The 25,266-nt window shown below is 46.6% G+C and overlaps 1 protein-coding gene across 1 annotated transcript; it reads left to right on the top strand.

The window, feature by feature from the left end:
- Positions 1–15,337: 15,337 nt before the first annotated feature.
- Positions 15,338–25,028, top strand: LOC133761074 (intelectin-2-like). Its single transcript, XM_062193723.1, has 7 exons — positions 15,338–15,410; positions 17,350–17,460; positions 19,380–19,627; positions 19,950–20,108; positions 20,792–20,912; positions 22,094–22,197; positions 24,802–25,028. Exons 1-7 carry the CDS (start codon positions 15,353–15,355, stop codon positions 24,952–24,954), a joined length of 954 nt encoding a protein of 317 aa, XP_062049707.1. The 5' UTR covers positions 15,338–15,352; the 3' UTR covers positions 24,955–25,028.
- The last annotated feature ends 238 nt before the right edge of the window (positions 25,029–25,266 follow it).

The following is a 25,266-nucleotide window of genomic DNA, read 5'->3' as shown; positions in this document are numbered from 1 at the left end:
TTGGTTTACTTCCCAGATGGCCACAATAGCCAGCACTAGGCCAGGCTGAAGCCAGGAGCAAGGAGCTTTATCCGTGTCTCCCATGTGGGTAGCAGGGTCCCAAACAGTTGGGCCATCTTCCACTGTTTTTCCAGGCCATTAGCAGGGAGCTGGATCAGAAGTGGAGCAACAGGGACACGAACCAGGCCTTTATGGGATTGCTGGCATCACAGGCTGTGGGTTTACTTGCTATGCCACAATGCTGGGCCCAAGAGTACCACTTATTTAGGCCTAGGTAGCACCTACATCATTTCCACTGCACTCTGTTGGTCAGAGGAAATCACAGTGCCAAACCTGGCTTTAGGGAAGGGGAAACAGATTCTACTTCTTATTGAGAGCGGTGGCAGGTGTAGATAGGGATGGAAGAGGTGTGGGGAACATCTTTGGATTCTGTCTACTCTACACAGATTTACCAGTCCTCGTGCAATGAGGCAGCATCATTTGGACAATGGACAATGGAAAAATGACATATTTCACTTCTCTGCTGGGGCTAAGAAGGTGTATGATCTGTAGACTGTATCGCTCCCTCTTCAGCTTCTCTTTAGAGAAGTTACCCTTGAGAGTCAACTGCAGCAGACTTTGCGAGAAGCAAACCTTTGTTGTGTTAAGCCAGTGGAGTTTTGAAGCCCATCCTGTGTTTTAGGCTTCTATGCTCACCTTGCCCATAAACTGGACACTGATGCTGCTTCTGCAGCTCTGACTTCTGGCTTCCTGCCTCGTCAGTGAAACTTGCCCCTTTATGCTGTTGCTTCTGACTTCCCCATGTAAACTTTTGCTTAATATAACTTGGCCCTGGAACCTTATATCCCTAGTGGCTGGTGTGCCTGCCAAGTAGGCCTTGGGCTGTCCCCAGAACTGTCAGAGAGAACAGAGGGAAGTTGCAGCCAAGTGATTATAGGTTCTTGTGGCTGAGTAGGCAAAAGGAAGCTGCCAAACACTTTTAATTCAGGGAGTGATCTGGAAAAACAAAAAGGTGTTTGAAGGATAATTTGCTGATGAGAGTAGGATAAGTGGCAGAGGGTGGGGTTGGAGGAAGAATGATTAGCTAGGGAGATGGTAGTATGCCTGTTCGTGCCAAAGGTGGTGATGATTGCATTTGTGTAATACTTTATAGCTGAAATTTCATTTATAGCATTCCTTATTAATCCTCCAAGTAAGCATTGTTCTCTGTTTGTAGCTTGAAAATCAGGGCTTGGAGAGTCTGGTGATTTGCAGTTACTAAGAGACAAAGCAAGTGCTTTGATCTCATTCATCAATTTACCCATGTGATCTTGTTTAATTTATAGTCCTTTCCTGAATTCTGATAGACTAGTGCTGCCAAACCTTTGCTTCACAGAACATACATAGAAGGGTAATCTTTGATGCTTCTGGGGGAGGTGATCCCTGGTGTGGCACCACTCACTGCTGGTGGTGGCTATGCCTAATCTTTTGCCAAGGTAATAAGAACCAACTCCAGGATGTGTATAGAGGGAGGATACAAATGGGGGTTCAAACATAATTTTAACTGAGGTAAAAATGTAAATGGTTGTGAAAACACAGTTTTTTTTTTTTTTAATTACTTATCTGAAAGGCGGTGAGACAGAGAGAAGGGAGTGGGGAGAAAGAGATAATCTTCCATCTGCTGGTTCACTCCCCAGATGGCTGCAAGTCAAGATTGGGCCAGGCAGAAGCCAGGAGACAGGAGCTCCATCCGGGCCTCCCACATGGGTTGCGGGGACTCAGGTGCTTAAGTCCTCATCTGCTGCTTCTAAAGTACATTAGCAGGAATTGGAGCAGCTTGGACTTGATTCAGGCCTCTGACATGGGAAGTGGGCTTAACCCGCTGTGTCACAGTGCCAGCCCCCAGAGCTTTGGGTTTTGTTCCACTATAAAGTATTTATAATTATCAGCATCTCCTGGGATACTGTAAACTGTTTAGCCTTACCAGGGTGATATGCTACATGAGTTTGGAAGCTCTGGGCCGGGCGCTGTACTGTGAGCTGAGAGTACAGAGATGAACAGACAGAATCCCTATCTACCAGAATTAAATTGAGCAGGTGAAAGACCGGCAAAAGCAATTATCGCAATGGAGTTTAATAAATTTGGTGGTAGAAGTATATTTAGGGTTTACCTAACCGAGTCTGTGGCATCATTAATCTTTTATTTTCTGATGTCTTGACATCTTAGGGCTTTGCTGACCATAGACAGACTGGCTGTCCCTGGGTTAGCCAATTCTTACTGAGAGCAAGTAACTTGTCTATGCTCATGTTTTTCATATACAAACCAATAAGTCCGGTGCCCTGCCACCTCCTCTGTTGGGCTGAAACTCTGGGCCACTATCCACCTGCCTTAATCACCTATGACCAGTTATAGATCACTAGAGCCCCTATACCCTGTCACCCAACTGAAAGTATTCAAACCGGTCTATCTTAAGCCTGCTTACCCTGCTCTCCTGTTCCTTCCTGTAGAAGCCACAATAAAGACTCTAGCCTAAGTTTTCCTCTCTGACCTTGGTGTGACATGCTTCTCCTCTCAGAAGCTATGGTTTAATTTGTACATGTGAATAGTTTGGTTCTGAGATTGTTCAACCCATGGATGTGGAACCCACAGATCTAGAGGGTCAACTGCATTACAATGAAAGCACATCTTAGACTGAAACCTAGTATGCATATTTATTAGTGAGCAGGTGCAAACCAATCATGCAGCGTGTCCTTTGAAGTTCAGTAAAGTGGGAGTATTCTGCATTCAGGTCCTCCATCCAAAACCTTGAAGGTGACAGCGTTCTATCGCAGGACTAAGCTTAAGCTTTCCTTTCAGCTCGATCAGAATCAGAGCCCTCCTTTATTTATTTATTTGGAAGGCAGAGTTACAGAATGAGAGAGAGTGAGAGAGAGAGAGAGAGAGAGAGAGAGAGACACAGGCTAATGCCAGAAGCCAGGAGTTTCCTCCGGGTCTCCCGCATGGATGCAGGGGCCTAAGCACTTGAACCATCTTCTGCTGCCCTCCTAGGCACACTGGCAGAGAGCTGGTTCGGAAGTGGAGCAGCTAGGACTCTGTCAGGGCTTTAACCCTCTGAGCCACAGTGCCGGCCCCCAGAGCCCTCCTTTAAGAGGTGGAATTCAGAGTTCCCTACTGAGGGCGTACCGCCAAGCATTGGGCCTTCTGTTTATCAGATCGTCATACCTGGGGCAAGGCCTGTACAGCACCTAGCCCTTCCCCCCATTGGATCTCCACTCACTTCACTGAAGAAAGCATTGCATCTGTTATGTCATATGCCAACTAAAACCTCTTCCTGGGCAGATGTAGAGAAGGCCAGTTGAAGCTTGTGGTGAAGCCCTTTGTACATGCAGAGTGTAGACCCCGGGGTAGGGTCTTTCAAATACTGACCCATCATCCTGGATTAGGGCATTTCCAGCATTGACCAACCATTCCTAGAATGTAGACTGAAGCTGACATAGCTCACACTGTCTAAGCTGAAGTATATTAAAGTGAATTATAGGAGTGAGAGGTGTTTAGCCTCGTAGTTAAGATGCCCTCATTCCATATGGGAGTACCTGGATTCGATTCCCAGCTCCTGCCTCCAGCTTCCTGTCAGGGCAGACCCTGGGAGGCAGTGGTGGTGGTGCAAGGAATTGGGTTCTTGACACCATGGGATAGACCTGGATTGAGTTCCTGGCTCCTGGCTTCTACTCAGCCCGACCCAGGCTGTCATGAGCATTTGAAGAGTGAACCAGGAGAGGGAAGCCCTCCCTGTCGCTCAATGAAAGGAAAGAGAATTACAGATGGGACAGACAGTGGTGCTGGTGACCAGTCTCCATCGGATGGCAGTGGGATGCCACCTGTTGCTCTGGCCCTTGGCAGTCTATACTGTGCTGAGTGAGAATAAAACTGCTGCAAACCTGTTCTGGAATAGAACCTTTTTGTGCGACATAATTCACAACTTCCTTTTGGGAAAAAGTCAGCATTCCTTTTACATGTTTAAATGATCTTCTGATAAACTTCAATGGGATTAAGGTTTATTTTGGGAAAATGTCTTCCTTGTCCCCAGATGAGCTGTCAACTGTCGGTCAAGAATCTAGTGACATTTTTTGAAAAATATTTATTTATTTATTTGAAAGGAAAGAGAGAGAGAGAGAGAGAGAGAGAGAGAGATCTTTCGTCTGTTGGTTCACTCCCCAGATGGCTGCAACCATTGGAGCTGGGCAGATCCAAAGCCAGGAGCCAGCAAAGCCAGGAGCCAGCAACTTCTTCTGAGTTTTCCATGAGGGTGCAGGAGCCCAAGGACTTGGGCCATCTTCTACTGCTTTCCCAGGCTATAGCAGAGAGCTGGATCAGGAGTGGAGCAGCCAGGACTCGAAGTGGCACCCATATGGGATGCTGGCACTGCGGGTGGTGACTTTACCTGCTACACCATAGCGCCAGCCCCAGCATTCTCATTTTCTACCAAATCTTCCTACAGAAAAGGAATCTTTGAATTGGTTACCTAGGACATATTCCTGCATGTAAATTTTATTAGAACTTTGATGTGTGCTTGGTAACTAAATTGACTCAAGAGCGTGAACTACTGGGAATGACAAGGGTCAGCACTTGTTCTGTGCCCCGCGCTGTTTTTACTGTTTTATGTGTTCGTTCTTCATATCTGGTGCTCACAGCATTCTATAAGGTCAGTAATTTTTATAAACTTTTAAACTTTTTTATTGGGAACTTTTTTTCTTAAAGGCAAAAAATTGGGAAATGCTATTTGGTTTTCTTTTTAAATGACAGTTTGATTCTTGTATATTTGCCTCTGACATCATGTCCATTAAACCAGTCTTATTCTTGAAAGTACGATGGAAAACATAATATTATAGATTGAAACCAGCTGATAGCAGTCTCCTAAAATGATAAATAATAAAAATTCCACCAAAAGCACTTTAACTGATTATGCAACTCTCACATAACTACAGCCATAGGAAATATTTTCAATTCAAAAAATGTTCATCATTAAGTCATTTTATGTTACAGAAAAAATTAATCAATTGTTTGACTATATACGGCCTTGTGAGTCTGAGAATGTGACATGTTTACACAGATTTTTCTATAAGCTAAATAATTTCATTATCTTTTTTTACACTTGGAGTACAAAGAGAATAATTAAATTACCCAACGTTCAGGTGTCTGATGCAGGGGTTAAAATACCACTTGGTCCCCCACAGCCCATATCAGACTGCCTGGTTCGAGTCTTGGTCCTGCTTTCCATTCCAGCTTCCTGCTGAGGTGCACCCTGGGAGGCAGCAAGGGCTTGAGTACATGTGTACCTGCTACCCACGTGGGAGACCCTGATGGAGTTTCTGGCTCCTAGCTTTGGCCTGGCCTAGCTCTGTTGTTGAAGGCATTTGGAGAATGAACCAGTGGATGGGAGGTCTCTGTCTTTCAAATAAATGACAATAAAAAATATTCTGTAAAAAATTTACCCAAGGTCGCTCAGGTGGCAAGGGGTGAGAGCCTGAGGTTCCGGCTCCAGAGGTGGCACTCCTGCCTGGCAGGCTGAACTGAAGACCCCTGGCTTCAGGCCCTGGTGACCGAGTCTTTGTCTGCACTGAGCATTTGTTCAGCCTTCATTCAGGATTTTGAGTTTCTCTGCACCTTACCCAGTAGGCAAGGCTGTGTGGTGCCCTCATTCTGGCTTTTTATCCTGAAGTTCTGGGCCTTCAAAGTCTCTCTGTAGGAATCACTGATCATGTTGGTTCTCCAGTGAAATATTTTAAGGATCTTTTGACGAGAATAAATGTGAAATAGATTTCACATGTGCACCATAGTGCTTATCAGTTACACCAATGAGCCCTTCTGGACAATTGCAAATGGGATGTTTGCTATTCAAAGTGTGCCTGGTTGTGGAGAGTTGTAATTTCATAAACACATAAAACTTGTACAAAGCAAACCTCATTACCTATTTGGCAGATGAAACTCTGGGGTTCAGAGAGGTCTACCTTGTCCCAGCAAAATAGTGCATGTGTGGAACTGGTTCTTTCCCTACTGTACCCACCACTTCATGGAGTGGCACAAATTAGATGTTTCAGGGGGATTCTTGGCCCAAGGATAATGGATGGGCCCTATTTTCTTGTTCTGAATTACCTGAGCAGTCTGTATAAATTAGAATATTGATTAGGATTGCAAGGTTTTTGATTAAGAAGAAATAAAATGTTGGGGTGTCAAAAACATACATGGTCATAATCATGCATTATAATTTCTTTAAAATTTTTTTTTGAGAGACAAAGAGAAAGAGACAGATAAAGAAGTCCCATCCTTTACTGGCTCACTCCCAAACTCACACAATGACTGTGCTAGGCCGAGGCCAAAGGTGGGAGCCAGGAACTCAATCCAGATCTCTTCTCCGCCTTGCGGCGCCGGCACACCAGGTTCTAGTCCTGGTTGGGGCGCCGGATTCTGTCCTGGTTGCCCCTCTTCCAGGCCAGCTCTCTGCTATGGCCCGGGAATGCAGTGGAGGATGGCCCAAATGCTTGGGCTCTGCACCCCATGGGAGACCAGGAGAAGCACCTGGCTCCTGCCATCGGATCAGCGCGGTGTGCCGGCCGCAGCGGCCATTGGAGGGTGAACCAATGGCAAAAAGGAAGACCTTTCTCTCTGTCTCTCTCTCTGACTGTCCACTCTGCCTGTCAAAAAAAAAAAAAATAAATAAATCCAGATCTCCTATGTGGGTGGCAAGAACCTAATTATTACAGCTATCACCTTTGTCTCTCACGGTCATCATTAGCAGGAGCCAGGGGCTGGAAGTGGGAATTGAACCCAGATAGTCTGATATAGGTCGCGGGCACACCAACTGCCATCTTAACTACTAGGCATCTAAATGCCTGCCCTTGCAAATGATTTTGAAGCCAAATTTTACATAAAATATTTGTTATTGTTGTGAGTGTTGTGTGGTGCACTTGGAATGCCTGCATCTCATTTTAGAGTGCCTGGTTTGAGTCCTGGCTGTTCAGTGCTTCCGATCCAGCTTTCTACTGATGGACCTGGGAGGCAGCAGATGATGGCTCCAGTGCGTGGCTTCCTGTCACCCACATGCGAGACTCCAATGGAGTTCCTGGCTTCCTTCCCCGGCTGCTGTGGGCATTTGGGAAATGAACCAGTGGATCTAAGATTTTGTCTGTCTCTGCCACCCAACTTTTCAGAGAAATGATCAATCTCTGTAAAAAAGTTGCTGAAATATTTTATTTCAGCCTCAGTCTTGGTGAGGGTCTGACGTTAATTACCAAATGCAAGGATCAATAAGTGGTTTCTGGAGGCAGGGACTTTTCTGAACTGCAAAGGAGATCCCAGGCCTGGGTCCAGCTTCTCACCTGTGCCCCCTGCCCTCCCTTTCCTTTCTCCAGAATCTGAGGATCTATTGACACAACAGGCTCATTCAGGCAAGTTCGGATTCCCTTTGATGCCACCTTATCCGGGGACTAGGCACTAGGGAGCAGATGGTAGGCACCACAGTTCCAAAGAAGTTCATGTTATCTAGTGTTTGTGCAGTGTTTTACAGTTTACAAAGTGTTACACAGAAACCCTCCCTTTCGATTCTCATGAAAATGCCCATGAGAGGTGATAATCTCCTCACTCCACAATTGAGGAAATAGAGCTTCCCCAAGGGAATGGTAAGGGTTTGCTCTCCCAGCTGGGCTGCTGTACTGTCTCCTCCCACTTCTTGCTTCTGAATCCTTATTCCTGTTCTTTATTTTCCCCTGGATGCTTACTGAGAGGACCCTCTTGTATCTGTCTTCCTTTGCTTGTTAGCCTAGGAATCTGGGCGCTTCAGCTGTCATTCCAGCCCCTGCTGCTGGATCAAGGCCCCGTGTCTACTTTACAAATGAGAATAGTGATACCTAGAGAAGTAAGGTGACCAATCTGATTTTATACAACTAGTTAAAGGGGAGTATGAATATTTTTCTGTTTCTAGTCGAATCAAACATTAAAAGCAGAATGAAATCTGGGATTCTATTCCAAGGGAAATGTATTGGGTTCTTTTTTCTACATCTTTCAGGCACATTTTGTAATTTAGCACAATTTCCCAGTTTTTGTCACAGGTAAACAAATAAATACTACTGGGGGTGATATTGGAACATACTAATGAATACATTTAATTAAAATTTATTTGCATGTTCTAATCACTTTGAGTTATTTATCATGCAGTTATTATCACTTTAATTTTTAAGAATATTTTGTATTTCAGTACAACTCTGTGGAATTTTGGGTCCTGTTAAATTTTTTGTTTAAATGTTATATAAATAACTAGAAATCTGAACTGATATCACCATGATAATTTACAGTGATGTGAGGCATTTTCTTCATGCACTTTAGGGACCAATTGGTGATTCCTGGGAACAGGATGGATCTTGGGCCAGCAGTGGTTTCCCTCAGACCCTGTTGTTATTTGACCTTTTTCCCTTCATCTATTTTATTTATTTTTTTAAGATTTCTTTTATGTATTTGAAAGGCAGAGTTACAGAGAGAGAGGGAGAGAAAGAGAGGTATATCTTCCATCTGCTGCTTCGCGCAGGCCAGGCTGAAGCCAGGAGCTGGGAGCTTCATTCAGGTCTCCTGTATGGGTTTAGGGGTCCAAGTACTTGGGCCATCTTCTGCTTCTCTCTCAGGTGCATTAGCAGGGAGCTGGCTTGGAAGTGGAGCAGTCAGGGCTCCAACCAGTGCCCATATGGGATGCTGGCATTGCAGGTGGCAGCTTAATCCATTATGCTACAATGCCAGCCCCTCTCCCTTTGTTTAAGCCCATAGACCATTTGACACAAAAGGCACATTTAGGAAGGTTTGTGTTGACTTTCCTGTGATGTCACACTACCTGGAGAGCAGCCATTAGGGAGCAGATGGTGAGCTCAGCAATTATAAAGTAATTGAATATGACCTAATGTTTTCTCAGTGTTTTAGAATATACAAAGGGAATGGCCATGAATTATCTACATTTGACCCGATGATAATTGGATGAGGTTGGTTAAGGCCACAATTCCAAAGAAATGTAGTACCATGTTTGATTATGAGGGTTGCCTTAGATTCTTCTGGATATAAATTAGTCTAAATACAGAATATCCAACCTATTTCTTTTGAGGATCCTTGCATTTTTGAAGTCAAACTTGTCCGGTGCTATTTGGGATGAGGAACTATGGGTTTGAGTTGCTACCTCTATCTGACCCACGAGGAAACTGAAGAACCTCCAAGGAGCAGGCTTCATCCTATAGGGCTTCTTGGCAGAGAAGTGTTGCCGCTGTTCAAGATGATTTATCTAATGGGAAAATTAGACACATAAACACATAATCAGATATAAAGTATACAAAGAAAAATTTTATATAGCAATTGGAGAAATAGACGAGCCAAATTTCTTGTTAGGTTAAACATTTGAAAATGACTATTATTCCTTAATTATTTTCCAGATTTAATGCAACTCAGATCAAAATCCACCCCCCCCATCATCAATGTCAACTTCACATTAATCATGAAGGAAATAAAGATTATAAGTTTATTTAAAAAAAATAAAATTGGGGGTTGACACTGTGGTGTAGTAGGCTAAGCCTCTGCCTATAGTACTGGCATCCCATATGGGCATGTCCTGGCTACACCCATGTGGGAAACCCGGAAGAAGCTCCTGGTTCCTGGCTTTGGATCAGCTCAGCTCCGGCCACTGGGGACATTTGAGGAGTGAACCGGCAGATGGAAGACCTTACCTGTCAAATAAATAAATAAATAAATAAAAATCTTAAAAAAAGGGGGAAGAAATGGACTCATCTCTTCACTACTAGTGGAAATAAAAATTGGCACAAGTTATCAGGAGAACAATAGAGATAACTTCAGAAGTGTTCACACTATTTTACTCAGAAATTTCACCTCTAGGAAATAATTATAGATATAAATAAAGACATATGTATTAGGATGCTTGCAGTGTTTATTGTTGTGGAAATTTGAAAATAGCTTAAGTGTCCAACAAGAAGGAGATAATTTTTTAAAAAATTATGTAACTGAATATTTGGTGATTAGAAATCTTGTTAATGGGGTGGGCATTGAGGTACAGTTAGTTAAGCTACAATTTGGAATGCTTGCAGCTCAAATCAGAGTACCTGGGGTGAGTCCTGCCTCTGATTCTGAGTCAGTTTCCTGCTAATGTGTCCTCTGAGGCACCAGATGATGGCTCAATTAGTTGGGTTCCTGCCACGTGGGAGACCCAGATGGAGTTTCTGGCTCCTTCATTCTATTCCAACCCCAAGTGTTGTAGCTATTTGGGGAGTAAACCAGTTGTGTGGACTCTCTCTAAATCCTTCCCTCTATCTATCACTGCCTTTTTTTTTTTTTTTTTAAGATTTATTTATCAGTTTGAAAGGCAGAGTTACAGAGAGAGAGGGGGAGACAGAAAGAGAGAGACCTTCTGTTTGATGGTTCATTAACCAAATGACTGCAATGGCCAGAGCTGGGTGGGTCTGAAGCCAGGATCCAGGAGCTTCTTCTGGGTTTCTTATGTGGGTGCAGTGGCCCAAGCACTTGGGCCATCTTTCACTGCTTTTTCATTAGCAGGGACTTGAACCAGCACCCATATTGGATTTCAGTGCTGCAGACTGCGGCTTTACCTGCTATGCCACAACGCTGGCCCCTGTCACTGCCTTTCAAACACACAAATAAATAAATAAACATTAAAATCTTGTTTTTAAATAATATTTTATTTTATTATTATTTGTAATATTTATTTATTTGGAAGGCAGAATTACAGAGAGAAGAAGAGACAGAAAGAGAGAGACTTTCCATTGGCTGGTTCACTCCCTACATGGCCCCAATGGTCATGGCTGGGCCAGACCAAAGCTAGACGCTAGGAGCTTCATCAGGGTCTCCTACATGGGCAGAAGGGGTCCAACTACTCGGGCCATCCTCTACTTCTTCCAGATCCATTAACAGGTAGCTGGATAGGAAGTGGAGCCGTGGGAACTGGAACCAGCACCTATATGGGATGCTGGCATCAAAGGCAGTGATCGTAGGCAGCAGCTTAACCTGCTATGCTACAATGCCAGCTCCCATACTCAACAATTTTGTGAAAGTAAATAAACCAACTGAGGATATGCACACTTTTCTGTTTCTCTAGTTATGTACAAGTGACTTGAAATTAATAGGAGCTATCTTAGAATGGCAAGATAAAGAGGAATTTTTCTTTTATTTTAAAAGTTATCCTGGCCGGCACCGTGGCTCAATAGGCTAATCCTCCACCTTGCGGCACCGGCACACCGGGTTCTAGTACCGGTCAGGGCGCCGGATTCTGTCCCGGTTGCCCCTCTTCCAGGCCAGCTCTCTGCTGTGGCCAGGGAGTGCAGTGGAGGATGGTGCAAGTGCTTGGGCCCTGCACCCCATGGGAGACCAGGGGAAGCACCTGGCTCCTGGCTTCGGATTAGCGCGATGCGCCGGCCGCGACGGCCATTGGAGGGTGAACCAACAGCAAAAAGGAAGACCTTTCTCTCTGTCTCTCTCTCTCTCACTGTCCACTCTGCCTGTCAAAAATTAAAAAAAAAAAAAAAGTTATCCTGAAATAAATATACAGAAAGGACATCAAATAAACACTTAACAATATTTTACATTTAATAAACAAGCACTATATATGGTCTGTGGACATTGGCCTTTCGTGCTATCAAAATATATTATTAAGCTATAATAATTTAAATAGCACAGTACTGGTGAAAAACTAGATGAATTGGTTCCGAGTAAGAATGCGTGTATGGGGCCAGTGCTGTGGCGCAGTGGGTTAAAGCCACAGCCTGCGGTGCCGGCATCTCATATGGGTACCAGTTCAAGTCCCAGCTGCTCCTCTTTTTTTTTTTTTTTTGACAGGCAGAGTGGACAGTGAGAGAGAGAGAGAGAAAGGTCTTCCTTTACCATTGGTTCACCCTCCAATGGCTGCTGCGGCCGGTGCACTGCGGCCGGCGCACAGCGCTGATCCGAAGCCAGGAGCCAGGTGCTTTTCCTGGTCTCCCTTGGGGTGCAGGGCCCAAGCACTTGGGCCATCCTCCACTGCACTCCCGGGCCACAGCAGAGAGCTGGCCTGGAAGAGGGGCAACCAAGACAGAATCTGGCACCCCGACCGGGACTAGAACCCGGGGTGCCGGCGCCATAGGTGCCGGCCGCTGCTCCTCTTCTGATCCAGCTCTCTGCTATGGCCTGGGAAAGCAGTAGAAGATGGCCTAAGTCCTTGGGCTCCTGCACCCATGTGGGAGACCTGAAAGAAGCTCCTTGCTCCTGGTTTCAGATCAGCTCAGCTTTGGCCATTGCAGTCATTTGGGGAGTGAACCGGTGGAACAGAAGACCTCCTTCTGGTTCTACCTCTCTCTGTAACTGTGTCTTTCAAATAAATAAAATAATTAAACAACAAATAATGCATCTAGTTCTTAGTGAAGGCATTAATTGTGACTGAAGGAAATTCAGAAATAATTTTGGAAAAGTGTATTTGCAGATTGAAAAGTCAATTTGAACTTCACTGACATCATGCATGAAGATTAACTCCAGAGATTAAAAATTAAGATTTAAATATTTCAGACATGGCAGATAAATACACCAAGTAGCTAAGAGACATCTGGAAATATGTAATGTTAGCACAAGGTCTCTTTCACCCACTCTCTTGGAGTCACACGTTTCTTGAATTGCCTGTAGGAGAGGAGTGCCGGTCCCAAGGAAAATTAACCTGCACTTTCCTCTTCGACTGAGCAGTCCCAAAGAGACCTCTCTCCCATGTGAATCTGCTTTCCAGCTGGTTCCTTGGCTTCCAACGTCTGTCTGTGTTCTTATCATCTGTCTGATGGTGGCTGCCAGTGGTTTTCTCTGGCTTGGCCAAATAGGACATCACATGTCTTCCTTTGTTCTCCCAAAGCAGCAGTAAACACCAGGCTGTTGTGTGTGTTAGGACTTTCACTGGGTATTTGATGGTTGAAATGGTAGCATAGATAAGAAAACTTCTAAATTTTGCATTGGACATTAATATTCTGAGAAATTTATTGAACCTGGGGGTAGCAGTATGCCTTTTTGTAACCCCTGGGGTCAATTGCTTTTATTCCGCGAATGCCTACTGACGATTTTAGTTGTACCAGGTATTTTGTGCAACCCTGGAGATATGGTAGATGGCCACACACATAGTTGTTGTTGAATAAGGGGATTCAGAAGTTTTTTGATAAGGAACCCATATAATCCTCCCAAAACAAAAGTCAATCAAATATAGCATGTTGTCCTTCAGACTTTTCCTCTAGCATCATCCCCTGGGTCTGAATGAGGGAGAGAGAGCTAGCAAGTGAGTGAGTGAGCGAGCTGCAGGGAGCACTGAGAGAGAAGGTTTACGGAGGTGACTGACACACCCAGAGACAAATCTGGCTTGGGTGCCCATCGAAAGGGCAGTGAGGTATTTCCCATCTTCATCACTGAACAAGGTGGATGGGTCCTCTGCCAGCGAGGTACCCTGGAGGCCTGGGAGAAAGGGCAAACAGTGCCCTGAACATCAGCAACTTGCTCCAGACACCAGGCTCAGCATCGGAGCCATCAGGAATGCCAAATCAAAGGGGGTGAGCAAGGCCTCAGCGGTGGCAGTGCTGAAAGGAATCAGGGTGCTGGGAGTAGGTGTGAAATGGAAAAGTTTTGGTTGTCATACACACAGTACCTCTCCTGGGGGTTATAGACCTCAAGGAGATTGGAAATCTTTTATTTTTATTTTTTAAAGATTTATTTATTTGAAAGGCAGAGAGGCAGAGAGAGAGAGAGAGAGAGAGAGAGAGAGAGGTCTTCCCTCTGCTGTTTCACTTCCCAAGTGGCTAAATGGCTGGAGCTGGGCTGATCTGAAGCCAGGAGCCAGGAGCTTCTTCCGGGTCTCCCACGCGGGTGCAGGGGCCCAAGCACTCGGGCCATCTTCCACTGCTTTCCCAGGCCACAGCAGAGAGCTGGACAGGAAGTGCAGCAGCCAGCACTGCAACCATATGGAATCCCAGCATTGCAGGCAGTAGCTTTACCTGCGATTCCACAGCACTGACCCTTGGGAATCTTTTTACAATGGAAGGAGCTGGAAACCAGAGAAATTTCAGTGCCATTGATGTCAACTCAGCATGACCCCTGAGCCTGTATACCCTAGGGAAGTATCTGTTATTTAAAAATAGTTAATGACATGAAGTTGATAGTTGTACCATGGTTATATGTGAGACTATGCTCATTGTTAGAAAACATGTACCTATTTAGGGGCAGAGGCCATGGTACCTGTAACTTCCCCTCCAAGAGTTCAGAAAGTGTGTGTGAGTGTGAATATTTGTGTGTGTATACAAGTATATAGAGAGCATCAATAATAAAGTAAATGACTTAAAATATTTACAACAGTTAAATAGATAAAAGGTATATGTGTGTTTTTTCACTATTTTTATTTTTGCAGCAATTTGTAAGTTTTAAATTATTTCTGAAAAAAGCTAAAACAATGAAATTATAGTGTGACATATGCGACCATTAGTGTTCGGGCAGTGTACAGCCATAGGACAAAGGACGAAGCCTAGCTGAACCACCCCACCTTGGCTGGGGTGGAAGTGTTAGAGAAGGGCTCACGGAGGGGTGTGAGGAGAGACTGGAAGGGTGATTTGTGGACAGGGAGGTGTACAGGGTGCAGGAGCATCTGATCGGGATGGGACGGGTAGGAGGCAGGGAGGTTCTGCAAGGTCTGATGGATCCTCGGTCTGATGACACTGTGAGGTGTGCGCTGATGAAGCAGGTGCCCCTCCTCACATGGGTGAACAAGAGCCCAGCACCCTGTTCCCTCCAGCAGTGCCAAGGCCCTCCTCGTTCCCAGGGCCCAGGCTCAGGTACACTCAAAAGGAGGGGCTGCAGAGGGAGGGGAGGGCTGGGCTGGGCGGGCCTTACTGGTTTGGCTTTTCCCATAAAAGGCTCAGCCCTTCACTCCACATCAGGACCTTCTGTGGAGGGAGCTCTGAGTCTCCACCCAGCAGGGAACTAACGGCTTCTGGCACCTGTAACAAAGGAAGGAGGGAGCTGTCTGTGCTGGTGAGAGGTGTTTTTGAGTTTGAGATAAGACCTGTGTGTATGGGGAGCAATGATGCCAGCCCAGGTCTCAGTCTCAGTTCCAGGGATGCAGAGTTCAGGAAAAAGGGTCATGACCCCTGGGATATTTGTAGGGCTGGGTAGGGGTGAGGGCCATTCCAGGAGGTTCCAGAATGCTCAGAAGCCCATCCCTTACCTTTGGAGGGTTCCTGACTCTGGAAGGTCAGGGAGTAAGAATGGGAGGAAGACAAGGGATGGCCCAGGCGATGACCTTGTGCATCTTGTTTCCCCTTAGAGAACAATGACCGGGCTCTGCCTCCTGCTGTTCCTCTCTGTGGCTACTAAAGAATGCAGCGCAGGTAAATCACCCTGGGGTATAGAGGGCAGTGGGGGGGGCACAGAGCTGGGCTGAGTTCTGAAGCCCAGGGCCAGAAGGGAAGTCGTGGAGATGACCACAACCCACAGTTGGAGGCCAACTTGTGGTGTAGACTGAGTGCTGATTTCTGGCCTGTCCTGGGGTCTTGGAGCAGTTTGGACAGTAGCTATGGCGGGTTCTGAGGCCCTGTTCCTGTGCCTTTGAGGCTGCCAGGGGGCTCCAGGGTGAGCGAGGACTGCGTCCTCTCCCAGGGTCTGAAGAGGGAACTGGGCGGTCAGTGTCCACCACATCCAGTCTTTCTCTACTCAGCATTCTCACTATTCCACTTCTTATAATGGGCATCGAGTGGTGTTTTCCATTCTTCCTGGGTTCTGTTATTTATTCAATTCATCAATTAACAAGCACATTTGCATAGTCACCTCACTTGATCTCCATGAATAAGAACTTAGGAATGATGTCTTAAAGCTGAAGAAAAGGAGAATCAGTGATATTAAGGGTCTACCCCAGGAGCCTCTGCAGTCAGAGCTTGTCGGGGATTTTTATTTTTTATTGATTGATTTATTTTTTTTTAGAGAGAGATTTTTTATTTATTTATTTATTTTTTTAAATTTTTTGACAGGCAGAGTGGACAGTGAGAGAGAGACAGAGAGAAAGGTCTTCCTTTTGCCGTTGGTTCACCCTCCAATGGCCGCCGCGGTAGGCGCGCTGCGGCCGGTGCACCGCGCTGATCCAATGGCAGGAGCCAGGTGCTTCTCCTGGTCTCCCATGGGGTGCAGGGCCCAAGGACTTGGGCCATCCTCCACTGCACTCCCTGGCCACAGCAGAGAGCTGGCCTGGAAGAGGGGCAACCGGGACAGGATCGGTGCCCCGACCGGGACTAGAACCCGGGATTTTTATTTTTAAAGATTTGTTTATTTTACTTGAAAGTCACAGTTACACAGAGAGAGGAGGCCATAGCGTAGAGCTGGATCGGAAGTGGAGCAGCTGGGTCTTGAACCGGCGCCCATATGGGATGCTGGCACTGCAGGCAGCGGCTTTACCTGCTACACCATAACGCCGGCCCTTGTCTGGGATGTTAACTTGAGTTCTCCCATCCAAGTACTAACCGGGCTCGACCCTGCTTAGCTTCTGAGATCAGATGAGATCGAGCACGTTCAGGGTGGTATGGCTGTAGACTTTAACTTGGGGTCTTTCTTTCAAAATGCACTCCTCTTCCCACCCCACTCCCCCTCACTCTGCCAGGCTTCCAGGATGATTTGCAACCTTTTAGACTAATATACTATGCTCTTCATCTGCTGCCTTCTGGTCATTTCTTGCCTTTAGCTTTTACTCTTCCCCTTATCACCTGTGTTCCAACTGCAGTAAGTGACCGACCTGTGGGATTCAGCAGACTGGACTGTATTCCATTGTCTCTTCAGCTCATCTTGCGTGCTTTCTCCCCACTCCCCATGCCCCCGGAGTGTTCTCTCTCCCTCCTGTCTCATGTCCAACTCCTATTCATTTGATCACAATCAACCTGCTTTAAATTACCTCTGGTTCCTTCCCCACCAAGTTCCCATCCCTGCCACTATAGCTGGGACTCTATCCATTCTCAGCTGTGTCCCTCTGTATGGCTCTGTCCATACTGTCTCCTTCCCCGTGTGATCTCTCAGAAGAGTGCATCACAGCATCTTTGAATGCCCAGTGTCTAGGAAGTTCCCATTGCTGGAATATAACTGAAGTTAGTTGAGTGGCATGTTGTGTGCGTTCAGCTTGTATTAATTGTGAGATCAGATAGTCTTAGTGAAGAGAACCCTTGACCTCTTGGGACTTCACAACATGGTGATGAACTAATGCAGTGGGCAGGGACTGAGAACTAATGGCCAGGAAAGCCAGCTTCATTGGTGCCAGACATTAATGAGAATTATTCTCACATCCTCCAGCTGTGAACCATTCTCTTGAGATGCTCTGGCAGGACAACCTCTGTGCATCTTCCTTTTCTTCCCTGCCTAGAAGCTGCAAGGAAATCAAACAAAGTTGTCAGAGAGCAGGTGGTAAGTAATGAACCAGCCCAGCATTGTCTCCTGGGAGCCTGGTAACAGCTGAGTACACTGGTGGAAACCCGGGGGAATGTTCTGTCTGGCTCCAGCTCTGCCCAAGGAGCTCTCCAGGGGGAATTTTGAGGTTTTGCATCTTGCTCCAGTCACACCATCTTCTGAACACAGGGAGAATGCAGTGATCCTGGTGACGCTCATGTTGGTGGCAAGAACTGTGGAGAGTCTATGATTTCCCCCTACTTGTAAGCGAGGGCTTAGCCTGCCACTGTCTCATGATGCTGGTAGAAAATCTGAGACTCCTGAGCCAGAGACTTCATTAGTGGCAGCAGCAGCAGTAGCGAGGGTACCAGCATTTTCTTGTGCTGGCCCGATGATGCCAGCACAAGCAGTGGGTTTGTCAAGCAGGCTGACAAAAATGCCTGTTAACAGACAACAAGTCTGTTTTAGAGTTAGTTTACTACTCACATGGACAGAAACACAATCAGCACGATCTCCTATTGTTCCACAGGACGGAGCAGGAATGGGAGTCCAGCTGGTCAGGCAGCACGGGTAGTAGGGGCTCTGTGGATGAGGAGCCAGCCCAGGCTGCCGCTATGCAGTTCCCTAAGGGGTGGGGGTTGGGCAAGGCAAGAAATCTCATTCCTCATCAGAACCTGGGAGGTGATGACAGCCTTGGGAGAGTGTGAAAGATGGTGGTGGGGGTGGGGAGGAGGTGAGAAATGACCTTGGAAAAGCTCCTCCCAAGTTTGCCATGTTTCCTTGCTTCGGGAGAATCACAGGTTTTCTGCTGAGGCTTCCGATGGCTGCATAGCTTATGTGGAAATGGGTAAGGTCACCTGGGTGCCACAGCGGGGCCAGCCTTCTGTAGGGTTATGCACAGGAGAGGAACTCTGAGCTTAGAGAACTAAATCATATATGGTTGGCCTGGGAAAGCAGTAAAAGATGGCGCAAGTCCTTGGGCTCTTACGCCCGTGTGGGAGACCCGGAAGAAGCTCCTGGCTCCTGGCTTCGGATTGGCGCAGTTCCGGCTGTTGCAGCCATCTGGGAGTGAACCATCGGACGGAAGACCTCTCTCTCTCTCTGCCTTTCCTCTCTCTGTGTAACTCTGACTTTCAAATAAATAAATCTTTTAAAAAAATCTTATATGGTGGGCAGGAACCAATCAATTCTGAGATGCACAGAGGCCACCTTCTGGTGTAGATGCCATTGTGGCTGCTCATATCTGGCCTCTCCTGGCCAAAAGGAGCACTGTGCAGAAGGAGAGACTAAATCTCTCTCTCAAGACTATTTGCTTTATACATACTGAAGATTGTGTGGAATGAAGACAGACAGTACCTCTGTTTATAGGTGTGCACAGCTGTGTCACCCACAGAGAATTGTCTCATTTTTTTCCAATGATTTATTTATTTACTTGAGAGGCACAATTATAGTCAGAGAGAGGAAAAGACAGAGAGAGAGAGAGAGAGAGGGAGAGAGGGGGAGAGAGAGAGGGAGAGAGGAGAGAGGGAGAGAGAGAGATATTTTCCATCTACTGGTTCACTCCCCAAATGGCCACAATGGCCAGAGCCAGGCTGATCTGAAGCCAGGAGCCAGGAGCTTCTTCTGGGTCTCCCACATGGGTGCAGGGGCCCAAGAATTTGAGCCATCTTTCACTGCTTTACCAGGCTATTAACAGGGAGCTGGATTGGAACTGGAACAACCAGGACTTGAACAGGCGCCCATATGGGATGGGGGCACTGCAGGCAGAAACCTAACCTATTACTCCAAGGCGCCAGCCCGAGAATTATCTTCTAACAAATGAATTTGTGTGGGAGTCTTCAGAGTACACTGTGGACTTCCCAGAGCTGTTCTGGGAGTGGGGCTGAGCTGCACCATGAGCTTGCAGACAGCAAAGTTCTGTCTGATTCTCTCTACAGATGGCCTGTATTTCCTCCGCACTGAGAATGGGGTCATCTACCAGACCTTCTGCGACATGACCACAGACGGTGGTGGCTGGACCCTGGTGGCCAGTGTGCATGAGAACTACATGGCTGGGAAGTGCACATCGGGTGATCGCTGGTCCAGTCAGCAGGGCAGCAGAGCAGACTACCCAGAGGGGGATGGCAACTGGGCCAATTACAACACCTTCGGGTCCGCGGAGGCAGCCACAGGTGATGACTACAAGGTTGGTACCATGCCTCTTTCCCACCACTTGGGCAAGGTGAGGAGTTGAGTTTGCAGGGCCACATGCGGGCAGGAGGGAGGGACATGGAGTAGGGTTGGAGAAGAAGTGCTTAGATGTCTTGACCACATCTTCCCTCCTACAAGACCATGATGGACTGGAGTAGTGTTGGGGATTCATTGTGTGCTGAAAGTGGGGTTGTCTGAGGCTGCTGGCCATGTCCCACCTGAGCCCCAAGCCGCCAGTTCAGCCAATGCTGCCCATGGGAGTTGTCTGCCAGATGGGACCTCCTGGGCTGGTTGTCTCAGTATGTGCTGCTCCCCAGAACCCCGGCTACTACGACATCCAGGCCCAGGACCTGGAAATCTGGCACGTGCCCAACAAGACGCCCCTGCAGCACTGGAGGAAGAGGTCCTTGCTGAGGTACCGCACCAACACTGGCTTCTTCCAGAACTTGGGACACAATCTGTTTGGCCTCTACCAGGTACACAGGGCTACTGGATGTGGGCACTTTTCCTGGTTCACTGTTTGCATTGACTGTGTTAGGAAGGCAGGCGATGATTGGGAGAACCCACACCTGGCAAATAGAGACATGGGAAGAGCAGCATGACCACAACAGCCAGACTGAAACCAAGAACTTGGAACTCCATCTGGGTCTCCCATGTGGGTGGCAGAACCCAAGTACTTGGGTCATCTTTGGCTGCTTTCCCAGGTGCATTAGCAGGGATTAGGGAGCTGGACTGGAAGTGGAGAAGCCAGGACTTGAACTGGCACTCATATGGGATGCTGGCATCTCAGATGGTGGCTTAATCCACTGTGCCACAATGCTGGGTCCAGTTGTGGGCACTTTCTTTGGTGAACAGAGATTCACATGTTTGGGGTGGAGCAGATCTGCTCTGTGGTTGTGACATCACTCCTGACAACCTGTGCTTGGCTGTTTCTCCTACTTCCAGTTCACTGAGAACCCATGTCCTGCCCTCTCCCAGAAGCTCTGAGCCAGGCAAAGGCAGATGGAGAGAGACAGGGACTTGGGACCACTGGGGAGAAAGGAATCCCTGTTACTGAGACTGGTTTCTACATAATGAGAAAGCTAAAAGGAATTCCTCTTTCCATGGTTTGCCAGCCTGTCTAGTCTCCTCACATAACCTCTTTTCCTGGCCCCTGCAGAAATACCCAGTGAAATACGGATCAGGGAAGTGTTGGACTGACAACGGCCCGGCGATTCCTGTGCTGTATGACTTTGGCAATGCTCAGAAAACCGCATCTTATTACTCACCTGTCAGCCAGTGTGAGTCCCACCTTTGGCCTCCCGCATACCCCTGGGGAAATTGCTAACAACGATTCATAATCGCTGGTATTTACTAAGCATTTACAGCATGCCAGTCTGTTTTCTTGACAGGGCTCTTGACATAACCTGTGTCCTTTACTTATCATGAGAAAATGATGAATTTAGGATTCTTGTTATTCCCATTTTAGAGGACACAAGCCCAGGTTTCTCACCCACTTGCCCTGACTTCTTACAATAGTTAAGGAAAGGCTCAGTTAGGCTCATGTTCTCAGGAAGAACAGCTAGCAAAGTGGTGGGAAAGATTCATTTTTGTTGTGAAGGATAACTATTAATCATCTTTTTTGAAAAAGGATTTATTTATTTATTTGAGAGGTAGAGTTACAGACAGAGGGAGAGAGAGGCAGAGAGAGAGAGAGGTCTTCCATTTGCTGGTTCATTCACCAAATAGCTGCAACAGCTGGAGCTGGACTGATCTGAAGCCAGGAGCCAGGAGCTTCTTCCAGGTCTCCCACGTGGGTGCAGGGGCCCAAGCACTTGGACCATCTTCTACTGCTTTCCCAGGCCACAGCAGAGAGCTGGATTGGAAGAGGAGCAGCCAGGACACGAATCAGTGGCCAAATGGGATGTCAGCGCTGCAGGCAGAGTCTTAGCCCACTATGCCACAGTGCCAGCCTCTATTAATTATCTTAAACAGATATTTTTCAGTATAATAAAATGGCAGGAGTAAGTCTTATATGGCAAATTCAAAGCCATTACTGTTTGCATTGACTGTGTTAGGAGGGCAGGCAATGACTGGGAGAACCCACACCTGGCAAATAGAGACATGGGAAGAGCAGCAGGGGCCACACTGCTCACTGTCGCTCCTCCTGGATCTTTGGAGGTTTTCTTGGTGGTCTTCCTGTTGAGTCTCATTTCTCTTCCAAGTCCTAGGCAGAGGAGCATCCTTTTGTAAACCCTGGTGTTAGCTGTCTCCTCCCAGATGGAGAGAAGTTCTCACCAGGACAAATTCAGGCTAGAGATGCACCAGCCATGGGCAACAAATAGAGGCACTGGGCTACACCCCCGACAGCATGGGGTATGGCTATAGCCTGGGCTCTGGGCTTAGGGACTCCCCGGGCAGGTCAGAGAGGTTATTTGCAGCCCTCCCTTTGAATACTTGACTTTACTTTCTTCTTTTTCAGTGGAATTTGTTGCTGGATTTGTCCAGTTCAGGGTGTTTAACAATGAGAGAGCAGCCAATGCACTGTGTGCTGGGATCAGAGTTACTGGCTGTAACACTGAGCATGTGAGTATTTTAGGAGTTCAGTGCCCTGTGGGTGTGTGTCTCTGTGTGAATGTGTCTCTGTGTGATTATATGTGTATGTGTATGTGATTATATGTGTATGTGTGCCTGTGCGTGCCCGGACATGTGTCTGTGTATTTGTGAATGCCTGTGTGAGTTTGTGCGTGTGTCTGTGTGTGTGTGCCTGTGTGGCTCTGTCAGTGTGTGTCTCTGTGGATGCTCACTTGCTCTCACTCTATTGACTGTTGATGATGTCACAGGAACAGAATTCATTTTGTTGGAATTTTGCTTATCAATATATTGTATTTACTTATGTATTTATTTAAAGATTATTTATTTGAAAGGCAGAGTTATATATAGAGAAGGAGAGCAGTACCATCCATCTATTGGTTCACTCTCCAAATAACCACCATGGCCACAATGGCTGGGGCTGGGCAAGACCAAAGCCAGGAGCCAGGAGTCAGGAACTCCATCAAGATCTTCCGTGAGAGTGGCAGTGGTTTAGGTTCTTGGGTCATCTTTTACTCCTTTCCCAGACATATTAGCTGGGAGCTGGATTGGAAGTGGAGCAGCCAGGACTCAAACCTGCATTCATATGCGATGATGGTGTCACAGGCAATGGATTAACACACTGTACCACAATGCTGGCCCTGTACATTTTTTTAAAGAATGATTTATTGGAAAGCAGAGTGACAAGGAGAGAGGAAGAGACAGAAAGAGAAATCTTCTGGGGCTGGTGATGTGTTGTAGTGGGTAAAGCCACTAATCCAGCTCCCGGCTATGGTCTGGGAAAGCAGTAGGAGATGGCTCAAGTGCTTGGGCCCCTGCACCCATGAGGAGATCTGTAAGAAGCTCCTGGCTCCTGGCTTCGGATCAGTCTGGCTCCAGTTGTTGTGGTCATTTGGAGTGAATCAGCGCATGGAAGATCTCTCTCTCTCTCTTTACTTCTACCTCTGCCTCTCTCTAACTCTGCCTTTCAAATAAAGAAATAAATCTTTTTTTTTTTTTTAAAGAGATGTCTTCCATCCACTGGTTCATTCCCCAAATGGCCACAATAGCTGGGTCTGGGCCAGTCTGAAGCCAAGAGCTAGGAACTCTGTCCTGATCTCCCACATGTGTGGCAGGGGCCCAGTACTTGGGTCATTTAATTCTGCATTCCTAGGTGCATTAGCAGGAAGCTGGATAGGAAGCCAAGCAATGAGAATTCAAGTCAGCACCCTGATATGGGATGCTGGCACCACAAGTAGTAACTTTAACCCACTGTGCAGCAACACTTGCTCTTATAATATATTTAAAAAAAATTTTTTTTTTAAATTTAAGGAATACAAACTTCATGGATTTTATGAATACAAATTCAGGAATATAGGCCGGTGCCATGGCTCACTAGGTTAATCCTCTGCCTGCGGCGCCGGCACCCTGGGTTCTAGTCCCAGTTGGGGCACCGGATTCTGTCCCGGTTGCTCTTCTTCTAGTCCAGCTCTCTGCTGTGGCCCGGGAAGGCAGTGGAGGATGGCCCAAGTGCTTGAGCCCTGCACCCGCATGGGAGACCAAGAGGAAGCACCTGGCTCCTGGCTTCGGATCAGCATGGCACGCCGGCTGCAGCGCGCCAGCCGTAGCGGCCATTTAAGGGGTAAACCAACGGAAGGAAGACCTTTCTCTCTGTCTCTCTCTCTCTCTCTCACTGTCTAACTCTGCCTGTCAAAACAAAACAAAACAAAACAAAAAATTTAGGAATATAGTGATTCTTCCCACTCTACCCTCTACCTGCTCTCCCACCCTTCTTCCTCCTCCCTCTCCTATTCCCATTCTTACATTTTACTATGATCTATTTTCAATTAACTTTATACACATAGGATTAACCCTACACTAAGTAAAGAGTTCAACAAATAGTATGAAAAAAAAAAAAAAGAAACTGTTGCACAAGTCTAAACAAGGGCTGTTCAAAGTCACTACATCTCAAAGTGTCAATTTCATTTCTATAGATTACCTTTTAGGTACTCTATTAATTACCTCAGATCAGGGAGAACATATTGTATTTGTCTTTTTGGGATTGGCTTATTTCTCTAAGTATAATGTTTTCCAGTTTCATCCATTTTTTTGCAAAGGACAGGATTTCATTTTTATTTTTGCTGCTGTGTAGTATTCCATGGTGTATATATCCTATAATTTCTTTATCCAGTCTTCACTTGATGGAAGATTCCATATCTTAGCTATCATGAATTGAACTGCAATAAACGTGGGGATACACATAACTCTTTCATAGGCTGATTTCATTTCCTTTATCAGTATCTTTCAAAATATTTATTTATTTGAAAGGCAGAGTAACAGAGAAAGAGAGAGAGAGAGAGCGAGCAAGTGAGCTTGATTTTTCATTTGCTGGTTCACTCCCCAAATGCTTATAATAGCTGGGGCTGTATCGAGCTGAAGCCAGGAACCAGAAACTCTGAGTCTCCCACGTGGGGGGCAGGAAGCCATCATGGAGTCCTCTGGAGAAAAGAGCTTCATGGGAGGGAGTGATCGACGATTCCGGGGGACTGGGCCACTAAGAGCCCGCTGGTGTCAGCAGCCAATCCGAGCCCTCCCTGTGTCCCTTCTTTGTGTTCCCAGCACTGCATCGGTGGAGGAGGATACTTCAAGGAGGGCAATCCCAGGCAGTGTGGGGATTTCTCCGCCTTTGACTGGGATGGATATGGAACTCATCAGGGTTCTAGCAGCAGCCGGGAGATCACCGAGGCAGCTGTGCTGTTGTTCTACAGATGAGAGCTCTGCGGTGTGCGACCAGGAAGCCATCTCTAAACCCCAGACCATCAGAGACAGGGCATCTGGAATGGAATAAGGAGAGAGCAATAAATGATATCAATTTGTGGCTATCTGCTTCTTTGAGTTCTTTGTGTAAGTTGGCTAATAACTTGAGAGGGATGTGAAAGCATACACGCTGTTCTGGTGGTGAATTCCAGCACAGACATCCTGGGTTTGGAATTTTAAGCCCCAGCGATGCCAGAACAGGAGCATGCCTTGTTCCTAGGAGACCCTGAATTAGATTTGGGGGCAGGCGAGAATATTTCATCTTAA

This window comes from Lepus europaeus, chromosome 5 (genome assembly GCF_033115175.1).
Source record: "Lepus europaeus isolate LE1 chromosome 5, mLepTim1.pri, whole genome shotgun sequence".
NCBI classification, from domain to species: Eukaryota; Metazoa; Chordata; class Mammalia; order Lagomorpha; family Leporidae; genus Lepus; species Lepus europaeus.
Note: the sequence above shows the minus strand (reverse complement) of the source record. Positions and strands in the feature narration are given on the sequence as shown.

Coding starts and splice junctions, on each gene's coding strand:
- LOC133761074 (XM_062193723.1), top strand. CDS start 15,353: ATGACCGGGCTCTGCCTCCTGCTGTTCCTCTCTGTGGCTACTAAAGAA. Junction 20,913..22,093: donor TTACTCACCTGTCAGCCAGT/GTGAGTCCCACC, acceptor CTTCTTTTTCAG/TGGAATTTGTTGCTGGATTT. Junction 22,198..24,801: donor CTGGCTGTAACACTGAGCAT/GTGAGTATTTTA, acceptor TTGTGTTCCCAG/CACTGCATCGGTGGAGGAGG.